We start from the raw sequence: 17,790 nt of genomic DNA, 5'->3' as shown, positions 1-17,790 counted from the left end.
TACTCTTGTAGCTACAGTTAATCTGGCTGGTTGAATAAGTTCTGGTCATTAGTGACCTCCAGGATTCTGGAGTAGGAAGATGGGAATGATGTTGTGGTTGAAAACCAAGGGTGGTAGCAGAATGTTTTCTTGTTCTTATTGGAGGTAATCAGTTAACATGACATGAATATTGCTAGCCCAATCCTGGATGTTGTACCAGTCCTGCAGGCAGCTGATGTAGCTGCTTCATTAACTGAGGAGTTGTGAATGAATCTAAACATTGTAGAATCATTTATGAACAGCTCCACTCCAGACCAATGACAATGTCATTGATGAAGTGACTGAAAATGTTATGGGTCAAGAGAATCCTACTGAGGAGCCCTGACAACGTACTGCCATAGTGACAATCGGCTTCAGGCAGCCACAACCATCATGTTGTGTATCAGTTGTAACTCCACCATGGTTGAGGATGGTATGGCATGGCTTATGAGCCCCTTCTTATTTGTTTTCCATTAGATTAGATGTTATTGGGTTATAAAACTTTGGGCCTGTTTGTTGGTGCCAAGGCCTATATTACAGCTTTACTAGATAGGTGCTATTTTCTAAAGTTTGTCTGGGGCTAATCCCCATTGAACAAGGTTGTTCTAACCACTTGCAGGTGAAGGAACACTTTGGAGCTTGGGGTTACCAGTTGTGGGGTGATCGTTCAGACCATTGTTTGGTCTGCTCGTTTTATTCTGAGGCGGTTCCACTTTGAACAGTGATTGAGTTACAATGCATGTCCCCCCCTCAGCCCATTTTTGGGGAAGCCCACAATTACCGGATTATTAAAGTCAATTTTTGCAACTTGCCTTGGGATTTGAAGCTGTAGTTGCAAGCTCAGCTCCATAAAAAGCTACTATTTCCCAATAATGCATGTATTTCTGTGCTCTGTTCAATTGCACACATTCAAAGGCAGTACAATCTTTTATTTACAGACAATCTTGTGAAGGCGAAAAGGAATCGTGGGTGACCACAAGAACCTACTGGGAACTTCGCAAAGATCCAGGCTTCGACAAGCTTGACAGTCCAATACTTTGGTGACGTTGCAACACTTTCTTTTGTTCTTTGCTCCATGTTTTTTATCGTTTATTTATTATAATCATCGCTAGAACATGTGTAATTTTCATATCTAATTGGTTATTTCTCTTTATTTATTCTAAAATTGTAAGGGTATTAGATTGTGTACTGACTAGGTTGATGCCTTAACAAAACTGGATTTGAAAACCCATGAAATATCACTTTAAACACTGCAGTATTTGGTTATTTACCAAAAACATAGCACAAGTAGTAGGTGTATAATATATGCAACTATATAATGTATTTATTGCTTGCAAAGAGAATGAACAGATATGTTTAAATAAATAGTATCCAGAGATTATGATATATGCCTTTGAATCCCTTTAACTACGGCACGTAGAATGCTTCCAATATTGAATTTATTCAAAGCTCCATACAGAATGTTTGAGTGGTTGTGGCATGTATTCAAGATACATTAATAGTCAGGTGTATGTATTTAAATAATGCATCTGCTTTGAGAGTAGAATACGCTAAGATCCTTCAAATAAAATATTTCTACAGTGAAATTTGTCATGAAGATCATGAACCTCCTGTTAGATTCAGACCAAATGTTGACATCAGCATAAAAATTCAATTGCAACAAACTTTTTTCTGTTCCACTATCTCTTTCTTTCCCTCTCCTATTCAATTGCCATTTTTTTTGTTCAGAAATGTACATGGGCTTGTGGAAGAATACAGGCCAGCTAAAAAGAAACAAGGTTGACAGTTTTTACTTTTACCTAATATCTGCAGATAGGTTCAGTTTGCACCAAAGTCTGTTTTGGCATTGGCAAATGTGATCTTGCCCTGTCAGAATCTTTGCCAGTGAGTGGAGATACTTTTAAAAATATATGTATACTTTATTATGATTTGCAGAATGCACACTCAGTTTAATGTTCTTAAATGTCTATACCCACCAAACGCAGAGGTGAAAATACAGGCTCAGATTGTTATAGATTTTCCCTTATTTTTGTACATTCTTCCACTTGGTAACAATCATTAGTGTTTTAATATTGTTGATGTACATTTGATTCTGTCTCATTTGTCCGTTAGCACTTGGAGTAGTCCTGGGAAGTTAACAGTTTTCACCGTACTAAAAATGTGCAGGATTCTTTTGTACACATTCTACCTCTTTCAATAAAGCAAATAATTGTATCCTCATTGGCTGTTTATGCTGCATGTGAATCCTTTTTGCCTTAACGTTAAATGCTCTTGGAAGAAAACGTGGCCTTTTTGATGACAGGGCAGGTCAGGTCCTCGACTCCCACATTGTCAGAAGTGGAAACCGTTTCTACTATCTCAATTTACTGTCACTTCAGCTGTGAACTAAGCTGCAATTTACCATCAACTGGATGCTGTCATTGGTAACAGATTGATTTTGTTAGCAGGATAGGTACTTTAAATGTATTTCAACTCCTGCTTTAACTTCTTCCCACTTCCCAAAAACAGAATTGCAGTATGTAATAATTTTGAGTCACATGCCACCTAGTGGCATAGATGCAACCTGATAAAGTATCACCAAGAATCCTTGGGCAAAAATTCTGAGTGGTATACAACATTTAAATCACAAACTACAATCATTAGATTTAAAGGAATGAAATGCAAGGGTTTTTTTTAAGGTGTTTAACTGAGCATTTTGTCCTTTCTGTTCTGTGCAATTAAATATTAAACAGCACCTTATCAAAAATGTGGAGTTTTACAGCTTGATGAATGAACTGAAATATGCACTTGAAACTGACCATTTGAGTGCATTGGCGCAGATAACTTTATACATAAGTAAAGTCTTTATGTTTACAAGAATCCAGTGACACTGCTTTTCTCCATCATATGTTGAGTTTAATCACCTAGGAGATATTGGTAGGTTTTTCCAACAGATGACGAGCACAATGACTTTGACAAAACAATAATTAGGCAATTTTCACTTTTCTCTATGTGCCTTTTAAAGACTAGTTGCTTGTTTCATTACAGGAGAATATGGAAATATTAGTGCAAGTGACTACAGTTAAATGTCTGATTTTGAAATATTTTGATTAATCCATTTGTTGTATTAGTAACCCTGTAATTTGTTCTAGGCAATCACCTGAGAGGATGAATCAGAAAATTGAGCATTCAGTAAGGAGATCACTCTCTGTTATCACTGCAGTACATCAACTCATATCTTTAAAAAAAATAAGTCTGGCACATTTTTCCTGGAAAAATTGTTTTTCTAATTCATATCATGCACTGATTTGTCTATGATGGCCATCTGAAATCTGATCATCTCTCAAACATGGTACTTTTTATGGTTTTAAATGTTTCTTGCACAATACACTATTCCCCAAATGCTTTTTTTTTAAACACCATCATTTGGTTTCTCTTTTTGTTTTGTTCATCCTCCCTCAAGAAACTCTGCCTTGCTCTTTGCTTACAGTTATCAAGGACATGCACTAGGCCCTGGGGGTGGACTTTTTTTGGGTATTCAGTACGGATATAGGATAAAAATGTTCCTGTTTAAAATGTAATTTCATCCAAAGAGGAACAAGTTCAGTTCTGTCTCAGCAAAGTAGAGTTTAATGGCTTTCTTGCATTCCCAGTTCAAATTGCAGCATGTGTCATTTTAGAGAGAGGATGTTAGCTAATCACTGCCAGAATTCATTTGCTATAAAGCTTTTTGTTTTTCTTGCTCACACTTATTAGTCTCTCACTGCTATCCTAAACATAAACATGATGTAACCAGTTTTGGAGAAATTTTGTAAACACAAAGGTTTTCACCACAGTAGTGTGTGCCAGGCATTTGAATTTTCTTGAAAAATAAACAACACATCTGCTATAATAAAAATATCTTCTGAACTCCCAATTGTTTGCATACTTAGATTAGAAATACTTCACGGATACATACTGTCATTTTCAGAAACCTCTAGTATGAGAATTCCATTGTCATTTTAGGGAACACTATAAGTAATTGGGCTATTTTTACCATGACTGAAAAACACTAGATGTGAGGCAGTAACAAATCCACTGTGAAGCTATCCCTCATAGGGTGAAAATAATATCCATCCATCCTATCCATTGAATAGTTTAATAGCATCTATTTATTTTTGTTAATTGGCTCATTAATCATCAGTGGAAGTGGCTCAGTGCTTAGCACTATTGCCTCACAGAACCAAGGACCCAGGTTCAATTCCAGCCTTTGGTGACTGTGTGGAGTTCGCATGTTCTGTGTGTCTGCATGGATTTTCTCTGGGTTTCCTTCCACAGTCCAAAGGTGTGCGAGTTAGGTGGATTGGGCATGCTAAATTGCCCCTTAGTGTCCAAGGATGTGTAGGTTACGGAAAATTAGCAGGGTAAATACATGGGATTAGGGCCTGGATAGGATGCTCTGTTGAAGAGTTGGTGTAGACTTGATAGGTTGAATGGCCTCCGTCTGCATGGTAGGAATTCAGTGATTAAAGTGAGAAAGGATGCTTTCTACATTTCAAGAGTCATGTGTGTCTCCACAGATGTGTGGCCAAGATATTCCAAAATAGCAGTTCTTTAGATTAAATTAGATAACTTTTATAACTGCTTCAAGGTTCTAAAGAAAATTTACTGTCACAAATTAATTTAAAGTACATTCAAACTAAACTCATCATTTTTGAGTTAAATCTGGTGAACACAATCATAATTTTTTTGTGTATTCAGTATGGAGCAAAGCACTTCCTGGATATGACTGACCTGAGTTATTTTATGCTTGCTTTGACCAATTTAGAGAGAAATTTTCAACATGGCAGCCAATTGCTGAGACTATTGGCAAACCCAAAACTCCGTGAATGTTCTGTGCTTAGCCAAAGAATTTAATCTGGAGAATAAGGCCATTGCATTTTATTATTTTCATTGTGATTTTGGTTTTAAATCTTGTAGCTTGTTTCAAGGAATTCATGGTTTTGATTTTGTAAAGTTTATAATAATGTCATAGATCTGTGTTGGGTGATCTCAACATTTTAGTGTAGAATTTAACCCATTAAATAGTATTGAATGCATTTAAAATCCCAATTTTAAATTCTGGGATCTGTCAATGTAATATCAACCTGTTGTTCATCTAAAGAAAGGTTTTGCACGTTTTTACAATTTGTATGCCAACATTTCCTTTCCAGATGTTATAAGCACCAATAAACATGTTTATAACTTGAAGCTTGTCAGGGGAGGGAGAAGGGAGTTATACACAGTGATTCTGTTTGAACTAAAATCCAGAAACTCAGTGTGTTTGTATGTTTAATTCATTGTTTTTGTAAGACGAAGACTGCTACAATTCACTATGTACCCTATATCTAAGAGATATTAAAAAGAATAAATTAGTTTGACTGATATGTCATTTAATGTGTTCTGTGTGAATGAGAGTTTTTGTGTGTCATGTTTTTTAATGGGGTGCAACTTATTAACTTGGCACTGTCATTTATAGATCTTATGGGACAGAAAGGAGGCTATTTGGCCATGTCTGCAACAGCCAAAACTGAGACACCCAGCCTAATCCCATGGACGGCACAGTGGTTAGTACTGTGCCTTATGCCAGGGACTTGGGTTCGATTCCCAGCTTGGGTCACTGTCTGTGTGGAGTCTGCATGTTCTCCTGTGTCTGTATGGGCTTCCTTCTGGTGCTCCAGCTTCCTCCCACAGTCTGAAAGACATGTGGTTAGATGCATTGACCATGCTAAATTCTCCTTCAGTGTACTGAACAGGTGTCAGAGTGTGGCGACTAGGGGATTTTCACAGTAACTTCATTGCCCTGTTAACCCATTTGTGACACAAAATAAATTTTAAAACTTCAGCATTTGGTCTGTGGCCCTGCCTGTTACAGCACTTGAGGTACATATCCAGAACCTTTTAAATAAGTTGAAGTTTTCTGCCTCCACAACTCTTTCAGGGAGAATTGCAGAACCCACAGTCTTCTGGATGAAAACATTTTTCTACCAATCATTTTAAATCAATGCCCCTCTAGTCACTGACCTCTCTGTTAAGATAAATAGGCCTTTCCCATTCGCTATGTGCAGACGTCTCACAGTCTTTGTACATCCCAATCAAATCAGACCTCAACCTCTTCTATTCCAAGGAGGACTCCTGATTATCCAATCTTTCCTCAGAAGTGCAATTTTCCAGTCCTGGGAACATCCTCGTAAATCTCCTCAGTACCCTATCCTCTGCAATCATAGAATCATAGAACCCTACAGTGCAGAAAGAGGCCCTTCGGCCCATCGAATTTGCACCAAACACAATCCCACCCAGGCCCTACCCCTATATCATACCACTAGTCCCTCTAACCGCCACATCCCTGGACACTAAGGGGCAATTTCTTAATAATTGCCCCTGCAATACAGCAATCAGCAATACAGGCTGAAGGCAGAGATACTGCAAAAGCTATGGGCCTTTAACAATCTGATAAAGTCAAACAAAAGCAACTGGAAAAATAAGAAGAAAAGCCAATGCAAACAAAAGATTAGTAAACAGATTAAAAATAATATTTATATAGTAAACAATGTATGGAAAAAGTATTGCTCTCAGTGAATGGGAAATAGCATTGCGGGGAAGGAGCTAGAAATTACAACAAATGTTTTGTATAGTTTCAAAAAGCTCTGCTCTTAAACTGTTCCAGATAACTGTACTCAGGTTTGAGATGGGCACTGAGTAACAAAACTAACAATTTGGTAAACTTTCTAGATTCTTGAAGTTCACGAGAACTGGAAAGGAATTAACGTAATTAGTTTAGAAACTGCTGTGGCATAGCTGGAATTGAAAATTCAACTCCTAGCAGATGGCTCACGGAAGTAGACAACAATCTTATTTGTATGAAGTCTGACAGACTTCAGGTGCCAGCTCATGACTGACTGCTGCCAGTCACCTCCTTGCCTGTTTTGGACAGCAGGCTGTAGCTAGCTGGTAGGAGTGGGTAATAAAGATCAGAACCTCAGAGACTGCCTATGAGCACCAAGAGAAGGTACTACAGGTCACCTTCTGGCTGTTTTGTTGCTGGGAAAAGAGCCCACACTTGTGGTCTTTAGAGGAGTACTTTACATGGCAGGCCAAAGCAGCCATTGTAGATGTTACTACTCGAGAACATGCTATCATGTATGCCAAGATGCAGTAATGGACTGAATTCTGCCATCCAATTGACCTCAGCCAATGGAAACACCCCAGTTACTCATTTTCTAACTATAAACAAGGCACTGAGCAAGGAAAATGTTAAAATACACAGAGTTCAGTCTGCAAATTATCCCTTCTAAGTATATCACTCTTGCATAATTATTTTGTAGATTATTTTCTGAGTTATGAATTGTTGATATAGGTATGGACCAATAACTTCTGATTAGCAATGAAAGCCATGGGCTGCCAAAACAAAATTCTTTGCACACTAACCCATATTCAAAAATTGCAACCAAACTCCTGATTAGAGCATCAACCTTTAGCCTTCAGTGCGACAATCTCCACAGGCCACAGCATGATGCAGGAAGACTTTAGCCAGGTCCCCTTATGATGGGGCCAGATTGGGAATGCCCATTGAGATCCAGCTTGGAAAGAGCAGTTTTGTATTGAAAATGGAGCAGAAGGATTTTCCTGCTATTATAAAAGGTATGTTTATGCTTTTTAAATCCTTTTCTTACTAGTTATTTTAAGTACTTAATCCTATTGATATTGGCTCATTTAAAATGTGATTTTTAGTTTTTTATTTTTATGATAGAAAGTATTATTTAATAAGTATAAATGAACATAGGTTTTGTTGTTTGTTTTCGACCTGTGAAACTTCTATTTAAATCTGCATTATATTATGTAACTTTACATTTAGCATGCTTATAAGTGTTTGTATGTTTCAATTTAGAATACAGAAACTGAAAATGTAATTGGAAAGAAGAGAGGTCAGAAATTCTTAGACCATGATTTGGATGCCTTATTGCATGAGATTGAGCAAAGGAGAGTTCACATTTTGGGCTGTGGAAGATCTAAACCTGTTTTTCACAAGTATTCTTTTGCCTTGCTCACTTTGTTTATAATTCCCATTTAACTTTTCTGTTTTGATGTTTCAAAGCATTTGTATAATTTCATATTTGAATATTTTGTTTAAATGTTTCAATAAAGCAGTAGTAGAATTTTGTAAAGTTTAACAGAAAACATTTATTAACAAAAAATGTTAAATACAAACTTCAATACTATGTTATCATTTAACCAAGCATTTTACTTTAGCAGCTGCACTGACATTTTGTCTTAATTGCCTCATCTTTTCAAAGTTCTTAATATACTTTTGTCCAACACAATGATCAATAAAATATTTTTATACGTTAACACAGTTCTGGTGTCTCTAAACAAAGAGGCAAGGGAGAGAGGAGAGGGTTTGAACATACAGTTTTACATGTAGCCTGACTCTTCTGTGCCTACACCAAAGCCTCAATAAGAACTTCAGTTAAGAAGCCAAGCTAAAAGTGTGATGGACCCAAGGTGGTGGAACATCATAGAGTCACAGAATACTCATTGCAAAAGGCCCTACAGCCCATCAAGTCTTCACTGATGCATGAAATGTCCTGAGCTACCCACCTAATCCCACTTGTCAGCATTTGGCCCATAGCCTTGATCTGGAAATTCAACCTGCAATGGATTCTGCAGTACCTATTAATGAGTGTGTTCACATCAGCCTACAGGGGATTTGCATGTTATCTTAAGGAATACACTTTCCTAAAGCATTTGAACTAGCCAAGTTGCATACTTCCCACTGGAAATGTAGAACTCATTTCACCAAGCAGTTCCTAAGGATCGACACTGCATCAAGGAGACCCTTAAAATTGGGACTAACCAAATTTCTTAAAATTCCTAGCAAAATCCAAATGAACTTGAGCCAAATCTTCCAGACACTAACATCTATCTTGTTATGTATGGCATTAGTTTGGCATGACAAAGTTGTATTTTGTAAATCTTTCTTACACTTTTTATGTATTATATATATATGTTGAGCATCTTTTTAAAACATTTACAAAAAAAATTAACCCACCCAAAGCATGTCTGTTACCCTGACAGCTAGACCAAAAAAATGCATGCAAATAAATAAGGGCCAAAACTCACCTATTATCAGAGCAAGTGATGGGAGTTAAGGTGAGACTGCAGCCCGGTGTTCCAATACTATTTTCTTTAAAACCCAAAATCGAAGATTTCAATTTGCCGTTCTTTCTACGTGGATGTTCATGTGCCAGGACTTCCATATTGTCCCAACAGCATTGTAACCTTATGCATTCATAATTGTCTAAATTTTCTAAATTCCTGCCCATACCAGATTGTTGGAAAATCTCAGGAATGTTGCTTTCAATTTTCCATCTAGGAATAATAGTTGGGATGAATTGTCTTACTACAGATGTGGATTTAGAAAATTTAGTCCTCAAGTGAGTGTCTTATCCTCAGCACAAAGATGATGTATATAAACATTATCAACTTTGCTCCTACTTCTGCCACAAATATTCCAGTACTCACTGGCCAGTCTGCAGTCCACTGCCCTCTATTAATTTCAGTTCAACCAAAACTAATTTCCTATCCTGCACTTACTCCTTCCTATCTGTCACTCCCATTGGAACTTATCTATATTGGCTTATAGTCCTCCATTGCTTAAAATTTAAAATTCTTATCAAGGTGTTTAAAATCTATTTGATCTCAATGCTCTAACTCTTTCAAGCCCCTTTAAACAATATCTCTGTACCTCTGAGTGCAGTCGTGCTTTCAAGTTACATGACCTCATCCCAGAACTACTACTTTATAGAGACTGTTTAATGCTACCTCTTCAGTCATAGTATTGGCAATCCTTTCCAATATTTCTCTTTGGCCTGGCATTCAGCTTTTCCTTATGCATTTGTGAAGCACTTTGTGATGGTTTCTGTATTAAAGGCGTTTATTAGTTCAACCTCAACTAGAGTAATGTGTTCAATTCTAGGTACTGCACTTTGGAGGATGTGAAGACACGGAATGGTTTCAGGGTTGAAAGTCTTCAGTTTTATCGGCTGATTGGTGAAGTTGGGTTGTTTTCTTTAGAAAGGAAGGTTGAGAGGTTTGGCAGAACCATTCAGAATCGTGTGATGGGGCGGGGGGCAACAGAGTAGAGATGAACTGTTCCTATTGGTTGAGAACCAGAGAATATAGATTTAAACTGATAGCCAAAGGAACAAAGAGCAACTTAAAAAGCTTTTGGAGCAGTGAATGGTTAGATTCTGGAATCTACTGCCTGAGAGGATGCTGGAGCGGGTACAGTCATTGTTTCAAGAGGAATTGGGTAAACACCTGAAGAGAGAGGTTTCGCAAGGCTGCAGGGATCAGCCAGTCAAATGTGTGTTGTGTGGCACTACCATCGTGCTAAATGGGATAGATTTGAAACACATCCAGCAACTCAAGATTGGGATACTGTGAGACGCTGCGGACCATTAGCAACAGCAGAATTGTACTCGATCACAATCTGTAACATCATGGCCCCACATATCCCCCTTCTATGTTACCACCAAGCCAGGGGATCAACCCTGGTTCAATGTAGAGTGCAGGAGGGCATGCTCGGAAGTCCCCAGAATCACAGGTGCCAGTCTTCAGCCAATTTGATTCACTCCTCCATAATATCAAGAAATGGCTGAAGCACCGGATGCAGCAAAGACTATGGGCTCTGACTATATTCCAGCAATAGTACTGAAGCATTGTTCTTCAAAACTTGCCACATCCCTAGCCAAGCTGTTCCACAACAGCTATAACATTGACATCTATCCAACAATGTGAAAAGTTGCCCAGGTACGTCCTGTACGTAAAAAAAACAAATCCAATTCGGCCAATTATCGCACCATCATTCTAATCCTGATTTTCAGTAAAATGATGGAAGCAATGAATGGTGGCACTTGCTGAGCAATAACCTGCTCACTGATACATTTGACTGAATGTGGCAAAAAGGAGCTCTAGTAAAACTGGAGTCAAAGGGATTCGGGAAAAACCCTCAGCTGGTTGGAGTCAGACCTGGCACAAAGGAAGATGGTTGTGGTGGTTGGAGGTCAGTTTCAGCTCCAGGACATCGCTGCAGGGGTTCCTCAAGGTAGCATTCGAGGCCCAACCATCTTCAGCTGTGGCGGCAATGAACTTCTATCATAAGGTCAGAAGTAGGGATGTTTGATGTTTGCATAATGTTCAGCAGCATTCACAACTCCTCATATCCATCTCCATAATGCAACAAGACATGGACAATGCCAGCTTGGTCCCATAATTGCCAGGCAATGACCATCTTCAACAAGAGAGCATCAAACCATCTCCTCTTGCATTACCACATATTGATAATGGCCAAGCCACATAACCTGTACATCTTTGGACACTAAGAGGCAATTTAGCATAGCCAATCCATTTAACCCGTCTATCCTTGGACTGTGGGAGGAAGCTGGAGCACCTGGAGGAAACACATGGGAAGAATCTGCTAACTCCACACGGACAGTGATCTAAGGCCAGAATTGAACCTGGATCCCTGGCACTATGGGGCAGCAGTGCCAATCACTGTGCCACCGTGCTGCTCTGTCATTGACCAGCAACTTAACTGGATCTGTCATAGAAATAATGTGGCAAGGGCAGGTCAGAGGCTAGGAATTCTGCGATGAGTATATGGTGGCCAGGTGTTGGGGAGTTACAAGGCACCAGACAGGAGTGTTGAAGGAACACTCTCCCCTTGCCTGAATAAGTGTAGCTCCAACAATACTCAAGAAGCTCAACACTATTAAGGACAAAGTAGCCAACTTAATTAGCATCCCATCCACAAATATTCTACAAGATGCATTGCAGGAACTCACCGAGATTTCTTAGGCAGCACCTTCCAAACCCACGACCACAAGCATCTGGAAGAACAAGTGCAGCAGATACCTGGTAACACCAACATCTGAAGGTTTTACTTCAAGTCACTCACCATCCCAACTTGGAAATATATCACTATCTCTGGGTCAAAATCCTGAAACTCCCTTCCTAACAACACTGGGTTTACCTACATCTCATGGACTACAATGATTCAAGGAGGCACTCACCATTACCTTCTCAAGGGCAATTAAGGATGGATAATAAATGCTCATCTAGCCAGCGACGCTCAAAAAATAATTAAAAACATATTATTTTCAATAGGATAATATAGAATCATTACAGCACAGAAGGAGGCCATTTGGCCCATCATATCTGCATCAGCTCTCCAAATGAGCATTAGACTTCATGCCATTCATCTTCCATTTCCCCATAACACTGATGGTAAGAGAAGGATTTGGTTTTGTCACGATTGCGTAATAGCTGACAGTGACTCAAGGCTTATTAAATGGTGCAATAATTGACAGAAATTTCTCCTAATCTGAATGTGGCAAATTGTGAATGCTGACCCCTCATCTATGGCAGCTTCAAGATTCTGGTCTGGCAAAGCAACAGCCGGAATTCTCTGGCTGTTCATGCCCTGTCGCCGCTGCCAGAGAGAATGGAGAATTCGGCACTTAGTCAAATCCCCGTTCCCTGCAGCGGGACTGGAGAATCCCAACCACGGCCTAACATGTTTTAGCAGCTCCGATTCTGGTTTGCTCCACATTCTGACATGTACAGGAGCAACTGATTGAGTGCGCATTTATAAAGAGGAGTAGATTTCAGAGCGCTCTTATGAGATCATGAGAGATGCTGAACCAGCCAGATTAACCTGTCTGTGTGTTAGCAGCATCACTACACCTTATCAGTACAATTCCAGTGCTACTGTTAGCCAGTGGTAGAATCAAATATTCTCGTGGCTCTGCCAACTCCTCTGAAATTGTTTCTGGCCCTCAGTTTCCTGTGTCAATCTGCTAATGTTCTGGCACACGGTACATCTGACACAACAGTTGTTAGCACCAAACCATAAAGATGATCAGCCACAGCACAAGGTAAATCCAATAATATCCAGTCATCACACCTGATTAGATAGGCAGAATACCATGTCAGCGAGACCCTGCCAGCAAGAGGTGGCATTCCGAGGAGGGGCTAAAATCCTGGAAATATGTTTAAAACGACTTTGTACCCTTACAGAATCCCCAGTGTGCCTGAGACTATATATTCCCCTGTCTCAGTGCCCTGAACGATGGGTGGTAATTCCAGAAAGATGGCAAATCTTGGCTGGGGTAAAGCTTGGATTGTTTGGCTGAAGTGTATTCCTTCACCCCACTGCAACACATGGAGAAGCTGCTCACCGGCAGTCGCGATAAATAGAGCAGGAGACAGGGCCTCAGGGACACAGAGTGGGAAGTAGGTCCCCGGATACGCGCGCACTGTGTGTCCGAGGCCCTGTCTCTCACTGAGTGGGAGACAGAGCCTTGGACACAGAGTGGGAGGTAGGGCTCTGGACACACGGACACACACACACACAGTGGGAGTCAGGACTTCAGACACACAGTGAGAGACAGGGCCCCAGACACACAGAGTGGGAGATAGGGCTGTGGACACACACACACACACACACACACACACACACACACTGGGAGTCAGGGCTTCAGACACACACAGAGACAGGGGCCCAGACACACAGAGTGGGAGATAGGGCTGTGGACACACACACACACACACACACACACACACACAGTAGGAGTCAGGGCTTCAGACACACACAGAGACAGGGGCCCAGACTCTTACAGTAGAAACAGGGCCCCAGACACACAGAGTGGGAGATAGGGCTCTGGACACAGAGTGGGAGACTGGCCCCAGACACACAATGTGGGAGACCAGTCTATTCCCCTCCTATTGAACCCCCTCTCAACTATTGATTTCCTAATCTTCTTCCTTCCTTCCCTGTACAGCTGAGCCAGCCATGGTGCTGTGGATTCCCTGGAAGAAACATGAGAATGGAGTACCAGTCGGAGAGTGAGATGCACTCCAGGAACTTTATATTACTTGTCTGGCCCTCCCTGATGGTTACCGTTTTCTCTTTGCCTGCACATCCTTAAGATGCGACTTTACCACATCGGGAACCTTGCCCTCAGCCTGTGGATGCATCCCTGTCACTCTGAAACAAAGAGCTCAATCTCTCCCAGGGGTTTGTGCAGCCACAGGTGTGAATCCAGGATGGTATATGTGCTCAGTCCCAAGTGTAAGGATCAGGATGTCACTGAGCAGCTGCACTGACGGGGTGAGTAAACACCCAGTGACCTCGGCCTGTATCAGTACCAATGACGTAGGTAGAAGGAGGGATGGCTCTGCAGCCAGTCTTTAAGAAACTAGAAAGGAAACTGACAAGTAGGACCTCAAAGGTTGTAACTGCCAATTATTTCTAGTATGGATATAGGAGGAAAGAGCAAATCAACATGTGGCTGGAGGGTTGGGCAGGATGCACAAAGAATGGAGTGAAGTAATTAACACTTATATAAAAATGTGAGATATTAGGTTAAAAAGAGTTTAAAAAAAAGTAATAAGGTTTACAGTCATGTAGTGAACACGAAGTGTAATAAATAATGTTGGCAACCTGCAGACAAACATAACCAAGTGGGAAAATGTGATGATAACGGAGACTGGGCTGGACTTGGGGAATAAATTTCCCCAGATACAAGAGGTAGAATGTTAAGGATTGCGAACAATTGGCGTTTGCCATCCTGAGACTGGGCACCTAACACTCAGCTGCCAACTTTCAAACCCCCGCTACCATCGAACACTCAGCTGAACATTGAGTGGCACAGGACCAGACTTCCAGCTGCTTTTGGAAGGAAGTCCCACCCATGAGAGCTACTGGCCAATCAGATTGGCTGACAGCTCTTCAACCCAACACATTGCTCTGAGGGGGCCTTCAGAATGAGGCATCACACCCCCCCCCCTCCACTCCATTTCCTGTTTAAGATGTGGAAAGATGTAAATGTCACTTCCCCACCCTACCCACGTCCAATCCCACCAGACCAAAAACTGAGGCTGGGCAGGAAAGGTTATTAAGTGGTTATTTAAGGGCCAAAATGGGTGATTTGATGGATTTCCCACCTGGGTCCCTGCCTGTCCAAACTGCACCAAGGATTGGATATGGGGGTTGCTGGGATTTGGTGATGGCGGGGGGGAGTCCTATCCAATCAATTTTACCCTCTCACCCCCACCTCAGAACTCATAACAGGAACAATGTGAAATTCTGCCCTAGGTGTTGAAGAAAGACATGGAATGAGAGAGAAGTCGATTAAGGAGAATATTATAGTGCTGGAAACAGAGAAGGCCCAATTTTATCATCAAGTTGCTGTTTTTGGGTGTGAAAACTTGGTAAAGTCAGGCGTGAGGCGAGTAGCGCGATCCGCACCGGTTCCTCTTTACCAAGGCTGGAAAATGGACGCAATCGGGACCACACCTGAAACAGGTGTGACAAACATTTAAATTGACTTAATGAGCTGCACGCCCAACTTTACCGACACTTCCCCTTTACCACGGCGTTCACCAATCCAGAATCAGTGTGAAACAAATATGATCCATAAGAGTCCAATTCGGATGCTCCATTAGTGAGGGTTAATGAGGATTTAAGTGTATAGCATCTGACGGCTCTCTGCTGCTCACAGGTGTCCTTTTGTTGTGGAGCATGTTTTGTTGTTTTCTTTCTCAGGTTGGCGTGGGCTCTGCGAGTATCTGGGGGTGGGGTGGTAGTGGTGGGAGGGCTGCTGCTCAGCAGGGTCTCCGATATCTGACTTGCAGCACAGACCCGGGTCTCAGCACCGACATTGGGTCTTGCAGTATTATTGGGTCCTAGTGCACTCAGCTCACTCCCAGCTGAAGGATGTGCACAAAGCCCTCACAAATTGCACTGCTGCAGCCTCTCAACCTTTCAAGCAGCTGTGACTGTGTGGAGCATGTGGCTGGGGGAATTGGGGGACGGTGATTGTGGGGAGTATGTAGCTGGGGGAATTGGGGGGGCTGTGATTGTGGGGAGTATGTGGCTGGGGGAATTGGGGAACGGTGATTGTGGGGAGCGTGTGGCTGGGGGAATTGGGGGGGCTGTGATTGTGGGGGCGTGTGGCTGGGGGAATTGGGGGGGCTGTGATTGTGGGGAGTATGTAGCTGGGGGAATTGGGGAACGGTGATTGTGGGGAGCATGTGGCTGGGGGAATTGGGGAACGGTGATTGTGGGGAGTGTGTGGCTGGGGGAATTGGGGAACGGTGATTGTGGGGAGTGTGTGGCTGGGGGAATTGGGGGGGCTGTGATTGTGGGGAGCATGTGGCTGGGGGAATTGGGGGGGCTGTGATTGTGGGGAGCGTGTGGCTGGGGGAATTGGGGGGCTGTGATTGTGGGGAGCATGTGGCTGGGGGAATTGGGGGGGCTGTGATTGTGGGGAGTGTGTGGCTGGGGGAATTGGGGAACGGTGATTGTGGGGAGCGTGTGGCTGGAGGAATTGGGGGGGCTGTGATTGTGGGCAGCATGTGGCTGGGGGAATTGGGGGGGCTGTGATTGTGGGGAGTGTGTGGCTGGGGGAATTGGGGGGCTGTGATTGTGGGGAGTGTGTGGCTGGGGGAATTGGGGGGCTGTGATTGTGGGGGGCGTGTGGCTGGGGGAATTGGGGGGGCTGTGATTGTGGGGAGTATGTAGCTGGGGGAATTGGGGGACTGTGATTGTGGGGAGTGTGTGGCTGGGGGAATTGGGGGGGCTGTGATTGTGGGGAGCATGTGGCTGGGGGAACTGGGGGGCTGTGATTGTGGGGAGTATGTGGCTGGGGGAATTGGGGGGCTGTGATTGTGGGGAGCATGTGGCTGGGGGAATTGGGGGGCTGTGATTGTGGGGAGCATGTGGCTGGGGGAATTGGGGGGGCTGTGATTGTGGGGAGTGTGTGGCTGGGGGAATTGGGGGGCTGTGATTGTGGGGGGCATGTGGCTGGGGGAACTGGGGGGCTGTGATTGTGGGGAGTATGTGGCTGGGGGAATTGGGGGGCTGTGATTGTGGGGGGCATGTGGCTGGGGGAATTGGGGGGGCTGTGATTGTGGGCAGCATGTGGCTGGGGGAATTGGGGGGCTGTGATTGTGGGGAGCATGTGGCTGGGGGAATTGGGGGGCTGTGATTGTGGGGAGCATGTGGCTGGGGGAATTGGGGGGCTGTGATTGTGGGGGGCATGTGGCTGGGGGAACTGGGGGGCTGTGATTGTGGGGGGCATGTGGCTGGGGGAATTGGGGGGGCTGTGATTGTGGGGAGTATGTGGCTGGGGGAATTGGGGGGCTGTGATTGTGGGGGGCATGTGGCTGGGGGAATTGGGGGGGCTGTGATTGTGGGCAGCATGTGGCTGGGGGAATTGGGGGGCTGTGATTGTGGGGAGTGTGTGGCTGGGGGAATTGGGGGGCTGTGATTGTGGGGAGCATGTGGCTGGGGGAATTGGGGGGGCTGTGATTGTGGGCAGCATGTGGCTGGGGGAATTGGGGGGCTGTGATTGTGGGGGGCATGTGGCTGGGGGAATTGGGGGGGCTGTGATTGTGGGCAGCATGTGGCTGGGGGAATTGGGGGGCTGTGATTGTGGGGGGCATGTGGCTGGGGGAATTGGGGGGCTGTGATTGTGGGGAGCGTGTGGCTGGGGGAATTGGGGGGGGCTGTGATTGTGGGGAGTATGTGGCTGGGGGAATTGGGGGGGCTGTGATTGTGGGGAGTATGTGGCTGGGGGAATTGGGGGGCTGTGATTGTGGGGAGTGTGTGGCTGGGGGAATTGGGGGGGCTGTGATTGTGGGGAGCATGTGGCTGGGGGAATTGGGGGGGCTGTGATTGTGGGGAGTATGTGGCTGGGGGAATTGGGG

General features: G+C 43.3%; 1 protein-coding gene across 3 annotated transcripts in view; it reads left to right on the top strand.

Annotated features, from left to right (window-relative positions):
- Positions 1-2,238, top strand: part of osbpl3b (oxysterol binding protein-like 3b) — a 189,864-nt gene extending 187,626 nt beyond the window's left edge. For all 3 annotated transcript variants that reach the window (XM_080205471.1, XM_080205481.1, XM_080205461.1), the window contains one exon: positions 957-2,238. In XM_080205471.1, the coding sequence (XP_080061597.1) occupies positions 957-1,062 (106 nt within the window). In that variant the 3' untranslated portion in view covers positions 1,063-2,238. The remainder of the gene's footprint in view (positions 1-956) is intronic.
- The last annotated feature ends 15,552 nt before the right edge of the window (positions 2,239-17,790 follow it).

This window comes from Carcharhinus amblyrhynchos, chromosome 2, assembly GCF_965287045.1.
Source record: "Carcharhinus amblyrhynchos chromosome 2, sCarAmb.v2.hapA, whole genome shotgun sequence".
NCBI classification, from domain to species: domain Eukaryota; kingdom Metazoa; phylum Chordata; class Chondrichthyes; order Carcharhiniformes; family Carcharhinidae; genus Carcharhinus; species Carcharhinus amblyrhynchos.
Note: the sequence above shows the minus strand (reverse complement) of the source record. Positions and strands in the feature narration are given on the sequence as shown.